Source organism: Mizuhopecten yessoensis, unplaced genomic scaffold (assembly GCF_002113885.1).
Source record: "Mizuhopecten yessoensis strain PY_sf001 unplaced genomic scaffold, ASM211388v2 scaffold11009, whole genome shotgun sequence".
Lineage (NCBI taxonomy): Eukaryota > Metazoa > Mollusca > Bivalvia > Pectinida > Pectinidae > Mizuhopecten > Mizuhopecten yessoensis.
This window is the reverse complement of record NW_018408833.1, coordinates 1,027,629-1,046,392: the sequence shown is the minus strand read 5'-3', so window position 1 is coordinate 1,046,392 and position 18,764 is coordinate 1,027,629. Positions and strand designations below refer to the sequence as shown.

Sequence of the window (18,764 nt, the reverse complement as noted above, 5' to 3'; positions counted from 1 at the left end):
GAAGAAACTGCTTTAGTTTTCATTGATAGAAATTTCAGGTTTTTATCCGTTTTTAGAGTAGTAGGCTCTACTACCCATGATACATGTATGATTGAGGTTTGGTTGCTCTAGCATTTATACTTTGTCAGTAACAGCCTAATATGTAAGAGCTAAACGCAAAACCTTAACATTGAGTTTTTTGGTCCAGAAATTTGAGGTTTTTACCAAAAAAATGCAGAAATCAATGAAATGTTTTTAGTGCAGTAGGCTCCAGTACCCATGCTACATCTATGATCAAGGTTTTGTTGGTGTAGCTTTGTCAGAAACAGAGCTAAACGCAAAACCTTAACATTGTTGACGACGCCGTTGCCGTTGGAAAAGCAGCGCCTATATGTCTTTCCGACATCCGTCATAGGCGACACAAAAATCATGTACTCCCCTGCTTGTGAAACTGGAGGAAATTTAGCTAAAAGTTAAGATCACAGCAAGTATAAAATGTTATGAATCCCCCAGTTTCCTTGGGGGTTTCGACTAAAGGTTTGCACTCCATCAATGCATTTGTCCTTCTGGAGAGTTTGTCCATCGCATATCTTCTAAACTATTTCACATGGAGTAACCAGATTTGGTATGTAAGTACATTGTATGTCTTGGGGCGGTGCAGTGTCCAGTGAAAAAAGGTCTTTGTGACCTATGGGTTGAAATGTTTTACCTCAACCTTTGAAAAAAGATTGCTTGGGACATATCTACAATACTATTTCACCTGGAATAACCGGATTTAGTATGCATGTCTAGGCCAGTGGAGTACAAAAAGTATGCCACTATGACCTATACCCTAAGATAGATGTACAGCTTTGTAAAATAAATTATCAGTGGGGGACTATGGACTGCCATGTTCATTACACCCCCCGAAATGAAAAGGGAGGGTATAGTTGTATCAGGTTGATTATCCTTCTGTCAGTAGAAATAATATCCTAATTCCATCCTTAAGGTCTAGGTTACTTGTGATGGTTAAAGGTAAACCATACCTTTCTCTTGTCCAGACAAAACTTCTTAAAATAGAAAGTAAACAAGATGCCCAGGGGCCTTAATAGCTCACCTGGTATTTTATTTTTCAATTTAAAAACTGCTGAGTACCATACAGATTTATCAAAGGAGTACAAGAAAAAAAGTTGCAAGAAGAACTACATATAAATCTGTTTTGGTGGGAAAGACACCAAGAAAATGAGTTTCCATGTTATGTCCCAATTTTCCCCTATTGGGCCTCACATGCACCTTTTTATACAAATTAAACAAATTGAGTTTTTTCCCCCTAAGCATGCTTCAGACACATCTTCCATTTATAAATATTCAATTCCCTTTGCCCAAAAATTCTCTAGAACAAGTTTGGTTAAAATCCCTTCAACGGTACAGAAGAAGGATCTTTAATGTTTTCCTTTATTTCCCCTAATGGGCCCCACCCATCTGCCCCAAAGAAGGGGGCCCACACACCTCAGTTTATACAAAATTGATTCTTTTGTCCCTAATCATGCTCCAGACTGCATTTGGTTTAAATCCCTTCACTTGTATAGTAGGAGAGAAAAAAAAAACTCTATTTCCCCTATTGGGCCCTGCCCCTCTGCCCCCAGAGGGACCACACCCGTCGTTTATACAAACTTGAGACTCCTTTGTCCAAAGATGCTGTAGGACAAATTTTGTCAAAATCCTTCTCTTGGTTGAGAAGAAGATTTTTAAAGATTTACCTATTTGGCCCCACCCCTCTGCCCCCAGGGCGACCATACCCTCCATTTATACAAAACTGAGAACCCTTTGGCCAATGATGCTCCAGACCAAATTTGGTCAAAATCCTCCGAGCCGTTCAGGTTCAACATGTAACGGACACATTATGTACCCTTTAATTTGTGGTATTCTTGTTGCTCTTACCATGCAGAGTTGGTACTTCTGAAATACAATGTACATGTTACAGATCACTTGATGGAACCTATGTGTTGTTCCCAAGAATAGTTTTTTTTGAAACTGTATTCTTTGGTACATGCTAAATTGTCTTTCGTCTGCGATTCCTGTTACTCCTTTCTCTGTAGGAATATTAAGACAGGTCTTTCTTAAATTTCATATTTATAGTTTCTCTTGATCCTTAGTTGAACCTTATCAATTCTGAAATTGATTGAAAGAATAAAATGGCTTTGAGGTCACCATCTTCAATTTTGACAGCTTAAGTTTATTATTGCTATTTCTCAGAAAGCACTGCAGGGATCTTTAAGCATACCTAGGTTCCTCTTGATATTTTGTTGTGCCGGTTCCTTTTTCAATTTTGATCAGGAAAAAAGGTCCCACCAGGACGACAACTTAAATTTGACCACTGATCAAGGTTTGGTATTGCTATATATGTATGTTAGTACAACCTTATATTATGAATACATAACAAAACATATTTGATGTTTTTTCATACATTTCATTCAACAATTTTATCATATTGACAAACATTTTTAGAATAACAAACAAAACCATTATCACATGATGTTTATATTTCAGTGACATTACCATAAAAAGCAATGATGATAAAAGTTAATAAGTAGAACTAAATCCAAATCCAAATATATGCTATGTTTTCTGATATATTTGTATTCCTTAAACAGTTTATGTATTTAAAGAGCTTACAGTGAAAAATTAGCTGTACATTGTAATTGACGTTCATACAAAGTAGAGCTATACATTGACGGTGAAATCATACAAATTGGACGTATAAATTGCAGGTGAAATCGTACTAAGTAGAACCCTACATAAATTGTAGTTGAAATCATACAAATAAGACCTATACACTGTAGTTCAAATTGTACAAAGTAGAGCTATACACTGTAGTTCAAATTGTACAAAGTAGAGCTATACACTGTAGTTCAAATTGTACAAAGTAGAGCTATACATTGTAGTTCAAATTGTACAAAGTAGAGCTATACACTGTATTTCAAATTGTACAAAGATGGCCATAAATTGCAGGTGAAATCGTAAAAAGTAGAGCCCTACATAAATTGTAGTTGAAATCATACAAATTAGAGCTATACATTGTAGTTAAAATCATACAAAATAGAGCAATCTTCAATTACCATCAGCTCATTGTACAAACTGATGAACAGGCCAATTTCATATTCCTACATATATCTATTTTTAAAACACTGTCGCTACACCCCTTACTTTACTTTTTCTGTCATTGTTAATTCGAACAAAACAAATAGTGAACACCTGCTGTCAAAATAAATAGATAAATACTTCAGCCTGCAACAAGCAGTGTTTTTGGAGTTTTTAACATCAGCTCATCACAATTATCTATCCTACATGTAAATATTATTTCTTATCTTGATTGGCAAACATAAAGTAAATGAATCAACTTAACTCTACAATTATAAATGTTCAACACAGGAATATCTGTTTGGTACTGTTCAGCAAAAGAAAATAATAAATACATGAAAAAGCGAAGATAATAAACAAAAGCAGCAAAGATAATATTAATGTACAAAAAAGTTAAAATGTCACAATATATTTGTTTATTAACGAAATATCAATTTTGCTTGCAACATATATCAAATTAACAAATTAATAAATAATAATCTTATGAAAGTTATCTAGATATTAAAAACTGTTTATCATAAGATCTGGTTATTTTTCAGTGTTATCATACCATCTAATTATATTTATGTATCCGGGGATACAATGTAATGACTTTCATAAACAAAATTCTTCTTAATTTTGTATCAAAATCGAAGCTGCTATTATATGTAGTAACTCAACAATAAAAAATATCTCAAACTTGTTGGCAAACAATCTGATTTTTATCAAATAACCTTAAAACACATAGATAATGGGGAAACTTGTTGAATATATTTATCTTCTTTTAGATATCCTAATAGAGACAACTTATTTGACATGATAAAAGATGAAAGTTTTCAACTTCAAAATCAACAATTGAAATCATGTTATTTCTAATTTAAGTCAAAATCAATCATCCTTTGCCCCGACCCCAATCCAATACAACACGCAGACTTGCTTTCTGCCAACTTTGAACCTGGCAGCAGCACCAGATACAGATGAACTATAGTCCACTGTTGTCAACATGGCTGCCCCTCTGATCAAGATAGTTTAGCAATATGTGCCCTTATCAAATACAGGTGATATCAAATCTATGCTCACTGCATTAAGGCTGGACATTTCGAGCCTGACAGTTGGACCACATGTAGAGACACTAGGTTAAACAGTAATATATAGATCTTGTTGTCTAATTTAGGGTTCAGGTTCTAATTTAGGGTTCAAGTCACTAAATTGTCCTGACATTAGAGCTGGTTTTGATTTTGGAATCATGATTCTACTGTCTAATGTAATTAAGTGATAAGAAATCTATCACACAGAAATAGAAGTTGTTTTGATATAATTCTCAATATTAGAAATAATCACACATTTTTTAACCTGATCATACAGATATTGTATTGCAGACTTAATATGGACATGGTGAGTGATCTCCCTTTCTGGAATTCTTTTGATTTTTTAAAACATTTTATTTTATCCAAAAAGCTGCAATCGTGCTTGATTTTCCTCAATTAGGAAATTATCAATGAAAAGAGATCATGGACTGTAGGTCTATAAGATGTTTTTGTCATCATGAACTGTAGGTCTATAAGAAGTGTTTGTCAGTCACTTTCTGTGCTGTCAAACTGTAGTTACCAGTGGAATTAAATTATACAAAAATAAAACAAAGCTCATTTGTGATCGTCTACATCATCTGCATGTTCATGCATTGATCCCAACATGCTTGAAATGCCTTCATGTTCATTTTTCCTATGATATACAACGAAATCAATATTGACAAAAAGGTAATATCTGCTGACACATCATTAAAACCCACAATGGAGTTTTCTTATTTTTAGGTAAATGTAGAGCAACTTATCTTTTAAAAGCCTATATCAAGGCTCTTTCTAGAAGTCTACTTTGAATTTGAACACTGCATCCTTCTAAGATGCTGTAATTTCGTTAATCTGCAATAATATGAAGTGTCAACACAAAGAACATTTTATATTGACAGGTGTTGTTAAACATTTAACGTAACTCATTCAGCAAAATTGTTTAGACTTGATCAGCATTGATACAAACACAATTTATAAACCACTCGGTCCCAGATAAGAAACTTTTTAAAAATATAGTTACTGTTACAGTTTAGTAGTTAAGTGAAGGCTTGTGTGTATTAACGATGTAACTTACTTTCAGAATATCAGCCATCGTCAATATCTATACCGGTATATATATATATATACCAAAGATGTAAACATAGCATAATTTCTCATAACTTCTACGTTTAGATCAGTCATTGTCATCCATAGATGTAAACGTAGCGTAAATTCTTCATTCTATCCACTATCAGGGTACAAACAACCAAATCCTGAAGGAAATATGCATAATAATTATAGTCCAGCTGTTACTGTCAATATCATATCACCATGATACTGTCAAGTACATATTTCAAAGTTCATAAGTTAATATCATTCAACCACACTACGCAGCACATATTTCACAGTGTAAGCAAATGCTGCAAGTCCGATTATCACAAACAGGTTGGCCACTGTACTCCCCACGATCCCCTGGTTGTCTTGGTTGGGGTCAATGTTGTTCCCAGCTGAGGTTCTAGATCTGTTGTTTACTTGTCCAGTTTTTGTTGATTCCTTAAGCTCTTCCTCTCGTTTCCTCTGTTCCTCTTGTATTGACTGAAATATCAGGTGAAAAATTATTAGAAGACATCCTGGTACGTCGTGTAACCTTAATAACTATCTTAGTTACTCTTAACACAAAATAGGAACTTATTTTCAACATTTATGAAAGGCGTTACTTTAACCGATATAAATCACTCTTGTTGGATGTTAGAGCATGCAAAGTTTTAACATGGGAGGAAACTTGAGACCCTGAAGAAAAGCCACGGGGCAGGTGACCTAATACCTGTTCATGGCCGATCAAGGAATCAAACCCGGCCACCTTGGTGAAAGGTGAGTGTGTTATCCACTGTGACACCTGGCCACTCATACCACTATATTATGTTTACTTTATAACACCTGTAGCCTACTGTGACTTCTGAAGTTAACATTGTAGGTAATAGCTGTAGCCTACTGTTATTTCTGAAGTTAACATTGTATGTAATAGCTGTAGCCTACTGTTAATTTTGAAGTTAACATCGAGGTAATAGCTGTGGCCTACTGTTACTTCTGAAGTTAGCATTGTAGGTAATAGCTGTAGCTGACTGTTACTTCTGAAGTTAACATCGTAGGTAAAAGCTGTAGCCTACTGTTACTTTTGAAGTTAACGTTGTAGGTAATAGCTGTAGCCTATTGTTACATCTGAAGTTAACATCGTAGGTAAAAGCTGTAGCCTACTGTTATTTCTGAAGTTAACATCGTAGGTAAAAGCTGTAGCCTACTGTTATTTCTGAAGTTAACATTCCGGTAATAGCTGTAGCCTACTGTTACGTCTGAAGTTAACATTGGAGGAAATAGCTGTAGCCTACTGTTATTTCAGAAGTTAACATTGTAGGTAATAGCCGTAGCCTACTGTTACTTCTGAAGGTAACATTGTAGGTAATAGCTGTAGCCTAATGTTACTTCTGAAGTTAACATTGCAGGTAATAGCTGTAGCTTACTGTTACTTCTGAAGTTAACATCGTGGTAATAGCTGTAGCCTACTGTTCCTTCTGAAGGTAACATCGTAGGTAATAGCTGTAGCCTGTTATTTCTGAAGTTAACATTGTAGGTATTATCTGTAGCCTACTGTTACATCTGAAGCTAACATCGTAGGTAATAGCTGTAGCCTGTTATTTCTGAAGTTAACATTGTATGTAATAGCTGTAGCCTACTGTTATTTCAGAAGTTAACATTGTAGGTAATAGCGGTAGCCTACTGTTACATCTGAAGTTAGCATCGTAGGTAATAGCTGTAGCCTGTTATTTCTGAAGTTAACATTGTATGTAATAGCTGTAGCCTACTGTTAATTCTGAAGGTAACATTGTAGGTAATAGCTGTAGACTACTGTTACTTCTGAAGTTAACACTGTAGGTAATAGCTGTAGCCTACTATTACATCTGAAGTTAAAATCGTAGGTAATAGCTGTAGCCTGTTATTTCTGAAGTTAACATTGTATGTAATAGCTGTAGCCTACTGTTAATTTTGAAGTTAACATCGAGGTAATAGATGTAGCCTACTGTTACTTCTGAAGGTAACATTGTAGGTAATAGCTGTAGCCGACTGTTACTTCTGAAGTTAACATTGTCGGTAATAGCTGTAGCCTACTGTTAATTTTGAAGTTAACATCGAGGTAATAGCTGTGGCCTACTGTTACTTCTGAAGTTAATATTGTAGGTAATAGCTTCTGAAGTTAACATCGTAGGTCATAGCTGTAGCCTACTGTTACTTATGAAGTTAACATCGAGGTAATAGCTATAGCCTACTGTTACTTCTGAAGTTAACACTGTAGGTAATAGCTGTAGCCTACGGTTACTTCTGAAGTTAACATCATAGGTATAGCTGTAGCCTACTGTTACTTTTGAAGTTAACATCGAGGTAATAGATGTAGCCTACTGTTACTTCTGAAGTTAAAATTGTAGGGAATAGCTGTAGCCTACTGTTACTTTTGAAGTTAACATCGAGGTAATAGCTGTAGCCTGCTGTTACTTCTGAAGTTAACATCGTAGGTAAAAGCTGTAGCCTACTGTTATTTCTGAAGTTAACATTGTAGGGAATAGCTGTAGCCTCCTGTTACATCTGAAGTTAACATCGTAGGCAATAGCTGTAGCCTACTGTTACTTTTGAAGTTAACGTTGTAGGTAATAGCTGTAGCCTAATGTTACTTCTGAAGTTAACATCATAGGTAAATGCTGTAGCCTACTGTTACTTCTGAACTTAACATTGTAGGTAATAGCTGTAGACTACTGTTACATCTGAAGTTAACATCGTAGGTAAAAGCTGTAGCCTACTGTTACTTTTGAAGTTAACGTTGTAGGTAATAGCTGTAGCCTAATGTTACTTCTGAAGTTAACATCATAGGTACTAGCTGTAGACTACTGTTACTTCTGAAGTTAACATCGTGGTAATAGCTGTAGCCTACTGTTAATTCTGAAGGTAACATTGTAGGTAATAGCTGTAACCTACTGTTACATCTGAAGTTAAAATCGTAGGTAATAGCTGTAGCCTGTTATTTCTGAAGTTAACATTGTATGTAATAGCTGTAGCCTACTGTTAATTCTGAAGGTAACATTGTAGGTAATAGCTGTAACCTACTGTTACATCTGAAGTTAAAATCGTAGGTAATAGCTGTAGCCTGTTATTTCTGAAGTTAACATTGTATGTAATAGCTGTAGCCTACTGTTAATTTTGAAGTTAACATCGAGGTAATAGCTGTAGCCTGCTGTTACTTCTGAAGTTAACATCATAGGAAATAGCTGTAGCCTACTGTTATTTCTGAAGTTAACATTGTAGGTAATACCTGTAGCCTACTGTTACTTCTGACGTTAACATTGTAGGTAATACCTGTAGCCTACTGTTACTTCTGAAATTAACATCGAGGTAATAGCTGTAGCCGACTGTTACTTCTGAAGTTAACATCATAGGTATAGCTGTAGCCTACTGTTACTTTTGAAGTTAACATCGAGGTAATAGCTGTGGCCTACTGTTACTTCTGAAGTTAGCATTGTAGGTAATAGCTGTAGCTGACAGTTACTTCTGAAGTTAACATTGTAGGCAATAGCTGTAGCCTACTGTTACTTTTGAAGTTAACGTTGTAGGTAATAGCTGTAGCCTACTATTACATCTGAAGTTAAAATCGTAGGTAATAGCTGTAGCCTGTTATTTCTGAAGTTAACATTGTATGTAATAGCTGTAGCCTACTGTTATTTCAGAAGTTAACATTGTAGGTAATAGATGTAGCCTAATGCTACATCTGCCGTTAACATCGTAGGTAATAGCTGTAGCCTGTTATTTCTGAAGTTAACATTGTATGTAATAGCTGTAGCCTACTGTTAATTCTGAAGGTAACATTGTAGGTAATAGCTGTAACCTACTGTTACATCTGAAGTTAACATCGCAGGTAATAGCTGTAGCCTACTGTTATTTCAGAAGTTAACATTGTAGGTAATAGCGGTAGCCTACTGTTACATCTGAAGTTAACATTGTAGGTAAAAGCTGTAGCCTACTGTTATTTCTGAAGTTAACATTGTATGTAATAGCTGTAGCCTACTGTTACTTCTGAAGTTAATATTGTAGGTAATAGCTTCTGAAGTTAACATCGTAGGTAATAGCTGTAGCCCACTCTTGTTTTGTTCACTGTAGCAGGTTATTTTAAGTTAATCATAACGTGGAATAGTAAGAATGAAATTACAATAACAAAACATTGTCAATAATTTCACACTATTAAATACCATTCATTAACTAGATAGATTTCTATACTTACCACAGAAACAGTAGGAAACAGTTCGGTGAAGATTTTGTCATTGAGATTAAATTGGCCACTAGCTGCAGCTAGCTGTCTCTTCTGTTAAAAAAGTAGAAATATTTAAAAGTTATATCTCTGTAGCATTCAACATTTTTGTCTGTCCTTAAATTAAGTATGTATAAAAATGTAAGCACAGATCACATTCACCAACAAACTCATCTGTAAACATGTTAATATGTATGTGCATCGGTATCCCCTTTTTCTTCGAAAATACTGTAGTAACATTAGGTTATAAATAAAAACTTACCGTAGCATCTGAAGTTTCTATACTTCCCAGAGTTGGACTCTTCTCCAACTGAAAAAAAAATAATACAAAAATTGAACAAAATAAATATTGAACAAGAAATATGCCTGTAAGACACAAATGCCATGTTCCTGTACTTAAAATCTTAAATGCAATCTCACTGAGGTCTAGTTCAAAGGTCAAGGATGCAATTTGTTTAAATGCAAAGCAACATGCTGTACTCTCAGAGGCACACAAGCAAGTGAAGTTACATTGTACTAGGTATAGTACTTAGTCCATAGTCTCCTCCGGTAGTACCGATGGGGAACTAATAAACTGACCCACAAAAATAGCACAAACATTTTGAAGAAATGGGCACAATTTTAGATAAGTAGTGAGACAATAACTTGAGGAGATAACTCCAATCTGTATTCTTTACTCACATCCCCTCTATGTCTGGGAACCAAGTATTATTGAAATGTGTGCTCTACTTAAAGAGGAGTAGTGTGAACAATAGTTTCCAACGAAGGGGCATAACTCTATAAATAGGTACCAAGTATCATTTAAACCTGTGCAATACTTGGAAGGAGAAATATGAACAATGCTTTTCAACAAAAGTAAAAAATAAATCCACGAATTTGTGAGATAACTCCAATCTGTATTCTTTACTCACATCCCCTTTATGTAAGGGTGCTGCACATCTAGTAATATTGAAATGTATGCGGTACTTACGGAGAAGTGTGAACAATGTTTTCCAAAAAAGGAGCACAACTCCATAAATGGGGCAGCTAGCTCCATTCTTTATACTTAATTCACATATCATATATCAATCAAATCTGAGAAATACTTTGGGAGAAGTAAAATATGAATGATGTTTTTCAATAAAGGGGAATAACTCCATAAATTTTGGTGATAATTCTAAGTCTTTATATTTTATTCACACCCCTTCTGTGTATTCAATGTAAGGGTTCTGTTTACTTTTAATGGAGTAGGGCAAACAACAGTGTGTCTACTGCCCAAATACATCCAGTATACCCCTACAACTTCTTTGCAGGAGTATAAAAACTTTTCAGGACATTCTGAGTTTTCAAGCCAGTGTTATACCTATGCTTGGAATGATGACGACTTACCATAAAGCTGAGAAGGCCAGTAAGGATAGTTGACACGGACCATGCTGGATTCCAGGTGTCTGGGTGGAAATCACTTATGGACAAACATAACCTGTCAATCAAATTTAAAACATCTATGAAACATACAAATGTACAGCAACATTGTGTAAGGAAATATGTGACGATAACTTACTCAACACTTATTGATCTGTATCTTTGAGGACAATCTATGACAGTAGTTGGAAGTCCATTCACATCCAAATTGAGCATTTCCTGATATGTGAGATGCATGCAATATTTTGGAAGATCATAACTTATATATATGTTGTTTTATTTGAAATAAGAAGTTGGTGAGGAAATGTTAAACTTGTTAAGCATGTAATATATGTACAACATTTTTTATATAAATTTTCAAGACAAAGGTCAAATGTACTACATGTAATATAAGGGACTAATTCTGAGGGACAATCTTACCTTGTGTTACACTTAAACCTGCCATTGGGGGTGATCATATATATACTGGGTGGCTTAAAGGGAAACTCTCGAGGGAAGATCAGCTTTCCATGATAGATGCCACCTGAAATTGAAATTGATTAAAAAAATAAAATGATACTTATTCAAAACTTTAAACATCTCTAATAAAAGCCATTCAAATTCATATGTCTTGCCTGCACCCCGCTTTGACCATCAATGCACATGTCAAGTTTGGTTGGTCTAGCACTTAGTTTCAGAGAAACTAACTTAAACACAAAATCTTAATGTTGATGGAGATACTGACAAAGTCAATGGACCATGAAAGGTAGGCTGCATCCAGCATTTGATGCATGGGTTGAGATGTACTACACAAGATGCATCTATGGTCCAAGTTTGGTTGGTGTAGCACTTACACTTTCAGTGAAACTAACTTAAATGCAAAAACTATGTTCATGCTGTTGCCGCCATGGAAGCACCACCTTATAGTCTCGCTTCCGCTACTTGTAGCGGCGAGACAAAAAACAATTATTTTCAGACCCCTGACCTCAAGCTAGGGATGACCTCTGATTGATCCTATATATATAATGACACAAGATATTCAACAGAGAATGATAATGTTTTAATGACTTTAGTGTGCTAGAGGCCTGATATAATTTGACCTTAGCAGTGACAACCCTATACTGTATACCAGTTAACTTTTGCCTTGTCAAATACTCACTATTCACCCGTAAAATCCATATGCGCCCCATGTAAATTTCACCCGTAAAATCCATATGCGCCCCATGTAAATTTCACCCGTAAAATCCATATGCGTCCCATGTAAATTTCACCTGCGCATCATGCAATAACCATATAAAATAAACTGTACTATTAGTTGCTGTTATGATATATTTGCCCATATTGCAGAGGCAAAATTCAACTGCAGCGAAAATTTCCTGATTTGCAGTGTATATATACACCTTAAAAATACTTACCTTCATATGGTGACTGTTCTGGACCAGTCACTATATAATGCCTTGAAAGAAAGACAGAAAATATGCAGTCAAACATAACTGGTACGCTATAGCAATACAAACTGAATATTCTATACCTTGCATATATTTTATGTATATATTATGTATTGCATAAACCATTCAACGGAAAGTGAATATTATGTGAATCATAACTTAAAATACAATATTTTTAGTAGTGCTTTGTCTCTTGGAAGCTATCTTGTTGAAAACAATAAACCTAATATATTATTAACTCTAAAACTTAATAATAGAAGGAAAGAACTTTGGATGAAACATTTATCAATTTTCAAAAACGAATGTAGCATTAAATTGATTGAGCATACTATTTTTGTGTTGAATAGCTATATATATATAGAGATGGAAACAAACATTTATACTATGGCTTAATGTGAGTATAGTATTAAGAATACAAAATATACATTTATATCATTTTTGACATCATGAGGTCCAAACCGAACACTTTCTCAGTCTGATATCTGGATACATACCATTCTAAAATATTACTCGGTAAAGGAATGGCTTGAACATAAGGAACCGGATCTTTCATGATTCTCAAGTAGTCCTGCTTGAGCCGCCCTGTGGCAGTAGTATTCACTCTTTTGGAAGCCATCTTAATAAAAAAAAAAAAAAAAAAAAAAACATTATAATTTATAATTTGGTTTAAAATATAATGGTATCATAAGGGTCTCGGTCCCACTTCAGGCAAATCTCTAGAGAATTCCACTGTTATGTATATAGAGTAGCCTCCCCTTGATTTTATGCAGTGAAGTTGGGCCAGGGTACCATGAACTATAGGTAGCTCATGATCAGTTGATTAGAATGACAGCATAGTAATCTGAGGTACAGGGTTTAAATCAAAGTCTGACCTAACTGAATTTTTACAGCCAGATCACTTATTTGTTTCATCTTTATTATTTGTTAATAAAAGTCCTGCTAAGTTATGATCATATATGGATTTCTTTTCAGTAGTGAAATATCAAAGCTCTAGTCATGCCAGGAAAACAGTTTCCAATGCATATTGGCCGTGCTACACGGATTTCTTAATACCAGTAGCATATTTAAATCTATTTCATATCCAATTCTTTTTTTCAATTACAGACATAGATCTCAATTGATGATTTCTTTTGTGTCTGCAGGTGAACATTTTTTTTCAATGATGATTTAGTAGAAAAAAAGTTTAAAAAAGATGTAATCATTTTTATTAATAAGAATAAAGTATACGCTATTAAATAAAGTTATTTCAATCAGTAAGTGCTTGAGGAATTGTAGAATGTTTAGGATTTTCCGTAGTACTTTGGGAAATGTCTCGAATAAAATTTTGGAAAAAGAAGAACTGGCACTGTACCAGAGATCACCATTTGCAAATTACATGTATTTCACGTTTATAGTTGTAAACTTGACAGTTTAACTTATCATGGATTATCAAAAACGAATAAAACTTCACTATTTTGATTTTGAAAACATGTTTTACTTTTTTCAAAACCAAAACACTGTTGATTTACAATTTGACACAATCATTTTCCTGTGAGTACTATAACTTCAGTGTACAACAGTGTTATTTGGAACAGTCCTAGTAGTATTGTGTTTATATATTAATCAATTGTAGTGGAAATGGACTAACAGGTTGCTCTTTGGCAACCAATAGTTTAATTAGAAGAGCATCCAGAGTTCGGAGGGCCCAAAGTCAGAATCCTGGTGGCTGTGCATTTTTCAATCTCCTGTTATGGTTGTGCCTGTGACCAACCCTTGTTTCAAGCATTTGGTGTACGCTTTGCAAGGATATACCCAAACCTGGATTATAAATAATGGTGTTTTCGAGGGCGTAGATTTAGAAAAAGGAGGGAGGAATGCAGCAACGCTTTTTAAATCATCCAAATGTCATTGACCTAATCATCATGATGTACCGAATATAAATTCAAATTATATCTAATTCAGAAATACTTAATACTATTTTTCGCAGATTTGAACTAAGAAAAGCGATAACAAAAGCCAGCTTGTCAGTTTAATTTCCTAACATTAAATCATAAAAAGAACAGTTTTGAATGAATAATTCATTCAGCTGCAGTCCAACAACAAATCTGAGGGACAATGCGATTAAGATATATTTTTCCATAAATATTCAGTCGAATAGGTTTTATAGAGCTGGTACAGATTCTGTATTATACAAAAGTATTCTGGTTAGACAAGCCCATAGCTTGGAGCTCATATTAGCTTATGAAGTGCGAGAATCATCACCAACAAAACGTGTATTTCTACCGTTTATTTGGAAAATTCTACCAAAATCTTACATTAACAGCTTCTCTAGACTCGTAATATTCAGCCTTTACTAGTGCTTGATCTCCTGTATTTCATTCAAACACTGTTTTGTGAACACTCATCACCAACAGTATTTCAACGATTGTTTAAATTAGTGACAGTGCGTGTGATATGAGCGAGAACAAGATCAGAAAATTTCTTCCAAGGCAAAGAATGTGAAGCCTACAGAAAGGTAACAGATCACGAACACCAGTGATCTTGACGGACAGTAAAGGTAAATACCTAGAACAAGAGATGCTACATTCCAACCAACAGGAACTCATGACCTGATGGAATAAAAGTGGTGCGAAAGTTGATAAGTTGGATAACAAATATCAGCAGTATGAAATCATCAGGAACACCAAAAATTGTACGTAACAATGAAAGTTCAATCTTCCACCTGTCTCATAAAGATTACCTCAGAATTCTCACTGTAAATTGTTAAAGCATTAAAGATCAAGAACAAGAACTGGAAGCTGCACTAGAGTACATCAAACCAGACATTGTATGTGGGACAGAATCATGGCTGAAAGGAATTAAACCAGGATTCAATCCAACAAAAGACGCTATTAAATCTAGATATTTCCCCCCGAATATGAAGTATACAGAAATGACAGAGGAACCCTAGGAGGAGGTGTATTCATTCTAGTGAAAAAATCCATAACATCAGTTGAACAACCAGAATATGTTACAGACTGTGAAGTAGATTGGGTGAAAATCAACCTTCGAGGAAACAAGGACCTCATTAAAGGTTATTTTTACATGCCGCACAGAAACAACATAGACTGAATAGAACTGGATAAAGGCCTGACAAAGATTTTGCACCCAAAAAGCAAAAATTTATTATTTGCTAGAGAATTTGATCATTAAGGACAAGGACCTCATTAAAGGTTATTTTTCCATGCCGCACAGAAACAACATAGACTGAATAGAACTGGATAATGGACTGACAAAGATTTTGCACCCAAAAAGCAAAAATTTAGTATTTGCTAGAGAATGTGATCATTAAGGACATGGACCTCATTAAAGGTTATGTTTACATGCCGCACAGAAACAACATAGACTGAATAGAACTGGATAATGGACTGACAAAGATTTTGCACCCAAAAAGCAAAAATTTAGGATTTGCTAGAGACTTTGATCATTAAGGACATGGACCTCATTAAAGGTTATTTTTCCATGCCGCACAGAAACAACATAGACTGAATAGAACTGGATAATGGACTGACAAAGATTTTGCACCCAAAAAGCAAAAATTTAGTATTTGCTAGAGAATGTGATCATTAAGGACATGGACCTCATTAAAGGTTATTTTTCCATGCCGCACAGAAACAACTTAGACTTAATAGAACTGGATAATGGACTGACAAAGATTTTGGATTCAAAAAGCAAAAATTTAGTATTTGCTAGAGAATGTGATCATTAAGGACAAGGACCTCATTAAAGGTTATTTTTCCATGCCGCACAGAAAGAACATAGACTTAATAGAACTGGATAAAGGCCTGACAAAGATTTTGCACCCAAAAAGCAAAAATTTAGTATTTGCTAGAGAATGTGATCATTAAGGACAAGGACCTCATTAAAGGTTATTTTTCCATGCCGCACAGAAAGAACATAGACTTAATAGAACTGGATACAGGACTGACAAAGATTTTGGATTCAAAAAGCAAAAATTTATTATTTGCTAGAGAGTTTGATCATTAAGGACAAGGACCTCATTAAAGGTTATTTTTCCATGCCGCACAGAAACAACATAGACTGAATAGAACTGGATAAAGGCCTGACAAAGATTTTGGACTCAAAAAGCAAAAATTTATTATTGGCTCGAGAATTTGATCATGACTACCAAAATGATGCAAATGTCAATGACTCGGGAGAACATTTAAAGAGGACTTGCGCAATGCTATGGCACCCACATACCATTAAAAGTTGCACGAACACGAAACAAACTACCATGGATAAAATCTAAAGAACGGAAAATAATTAGAAAAAAGAAAGACTTTACCAACAAGTCAAAAGAACTAATAATTGGAAGAACTATAGACACCATCAAAGGGAATGCAAAAAACACCCAAAGAGAGCAGAATGGGAGTACATTAACACAAACATTCTAAAAGGTCTCAAAAATAACAACAACAAACCGTTTTGGAAATACATCAAATCAAAAAAGCAAGACTCAATTGGAGTAGCCCCCCTTAAAAGCAAAGGTACGACCCAGTGACAGTCAATCAAAGGCAGATATATTAGTCCAACAATTTAAATCAGTATTCACCAAAAGACAGCAACAAACCAGAAACAACAAAACGTGTACAGGAAACATTTCCGAAACTTCACGTAGATACAAACGGTGTTGCAAAACTACTTAAACATATCAAAAGCTTCAGGACCAGATGGAATACCAAACAGAATCCTCAAAGAATGCGCGACAGAAATATTATTAGGACTCACAAAAATATTTCAAAAATCACTAGACTCGGGAGAACTTCCAGCAGACTGGAGAAATGCCAACAATTTTGCATATTTAAAAAGGGTGACAAACACTACGGGAAAACTATCGCCCAGTGTCACTAACATCAGTCCCCTGCAAACTTCTGGATCTTATCATCTGTCGACACATCCTAAAACATTTTGAAAAACATAAAGTATACTCACCAATCTAAATCATTGCTTCAGATCTGGTTATTGCTTTGAGACACAATTACTCTTGACTACAAATGACTTCTTCAAAGCACACGACAATGGGAACCAGGTGGATATAGCAATACTAGACTTTTCCAAAGTATTTGACACCGTGCCACACAAGAAACTTTTGCATAAAGTTGTGCAGTACGGCGTGCCAGGGCAACGTCATTCCTAACACAGTGGAAAATGAAGGTTGTACTTGAAGGCACAACATCTAAGGAGGAACACATGCACATCGCCTCCAGAGTGTCTGAAGGGACAGTACTAGGATCACTTCTTTTCCTCTGCCATATAAATGACCTACCAGACTCATTCAAATCACAAATATGCCATTTCGCCGACGACTGTCTTTTGTATCGACAAATCAGAATATTCATTGACCATAACATCCTCCAAAATGACCTACAAAACCTTTAAGAATTGACAGATAAATGGGGCATGAAATTTAATGCCAAAAAATGCTTCATCAAGTCAATTAGGAAAAAGTCAACAAAATTCTATAGCCTGAATAACCACATTTTGGAAGAGGTACAAAACAATCCATACCTACGACATCAGATATCAAACGACCTCAAATGTTGTAATCATATAGGAAACATTGCATGGAAAGCGAGCTCAACAAGACTTTTTGAGAAGAAATTTAAAACACTGCCCAAAAGAGTGAGAAAAAAAGCACATATATCACTTGTTCTAGATCAATTATGTACTATGGCAGTATTAGTTGGGACCCCCATCTAAAATCAGACATTGAAAAGCTAGAGAGAATACAAAGGAGAGCAGCTCGCCTAGAATTACTGGAAATTACAATAGTCGGGATGAAGAATGTGTCACAGAAATGCTACAACGCCTAAAACTACCAACCTTACAAAACAGAAGAAAATCACAGTGACTAGTATTCATGTACAAAGTAGTTGAAGGGTTAATGCCAGCCCTACCCCCAGATCAGATAACCCAGCACTCTGGAAGGACGCGAAAATCAAAACACAAAGCGTTATGTGAACTATGAAACATCAACAACATTAAACAGGAACATTGTCAACAGCTCAGGGCCATTAATCATCCCAGGATACAAACGGGAAGCATACAAGAACTCCTTCTTTCTCAAAACATCACTTGATTGGAACCAACTGGATGATAAAGTAGTATGCACAGAAAGCGTAGAGGGATTTAGATGAGCCCTTTCAAACGGCGCGTCTAATTACCCAATACTACCCAATACTACCCCATACGACCCAGTTATGAACCAAATACTTCTTTATTACTGTGAAATATCAACTTTGTAGACGTTATTTACTTCCATCTGCCATATTTTATCGGGAAATATGCGATTTGGTGTCGAAAACATCACCGAATTGCCGTGACTATGACCCAATACTACCCCATACCACGGAATTAGATTAGATCTAAGTCCGTGCCCATACCACCCAATACTACCCCATACGACCCAGTTATGAACCAAATACTTCTTTATTACTGTGAAAT

At 35.2% G+C, this 18,764-nt stretch overlaps 1 protein-coding gene across 1 annotated transcript in view; it reads right to left on the bottom strand.

Moving 5' to 3' along the window:
* Window positions 1–2,431: 2,431 nt before the first annotated feature.
* Window positions 2,432–18,764, bottom strand: part of LOC110464542 (ubiquitin-conjugating enzyme E2 J2-like) — a 19,607-nt gene continuing 3,274 nt past the window's right edge. The window contains exons 2-8 of the mRNA XM_021519800.1: window positions 12,794–12,915; window positions 12,267–12,307; window positions 11,293–11,395; window positions 10,840–10,930; window positions 9,734–9,781; window positions 9,445–9,525; window positions 2,432–5,720 (exon numbers count right to left, since the gene is read on the bottom strand). Coding sequence (XP_021375475.1) covers window positions 5,499–5,720; window positions 9,445–9,525; window positions 9,734–9,781; window positions 10,840–10,930; window positions 11,293–11,395; window positions 12,267–12,307; window positions 12,794–12,915 — 708 coding nt within the window. The 3' untranslated portion in view covers window positions 2,432–5,498. The remainder of the gene's footprint in view (window positions 5,721–9,444; window positions 9,526–9,733; window positions 9,782–10,839; window positions 10,931–11,292; window positions 11,396–12,266; window positions 12,308–12,793; window positions 12,916–18,764) is intronic.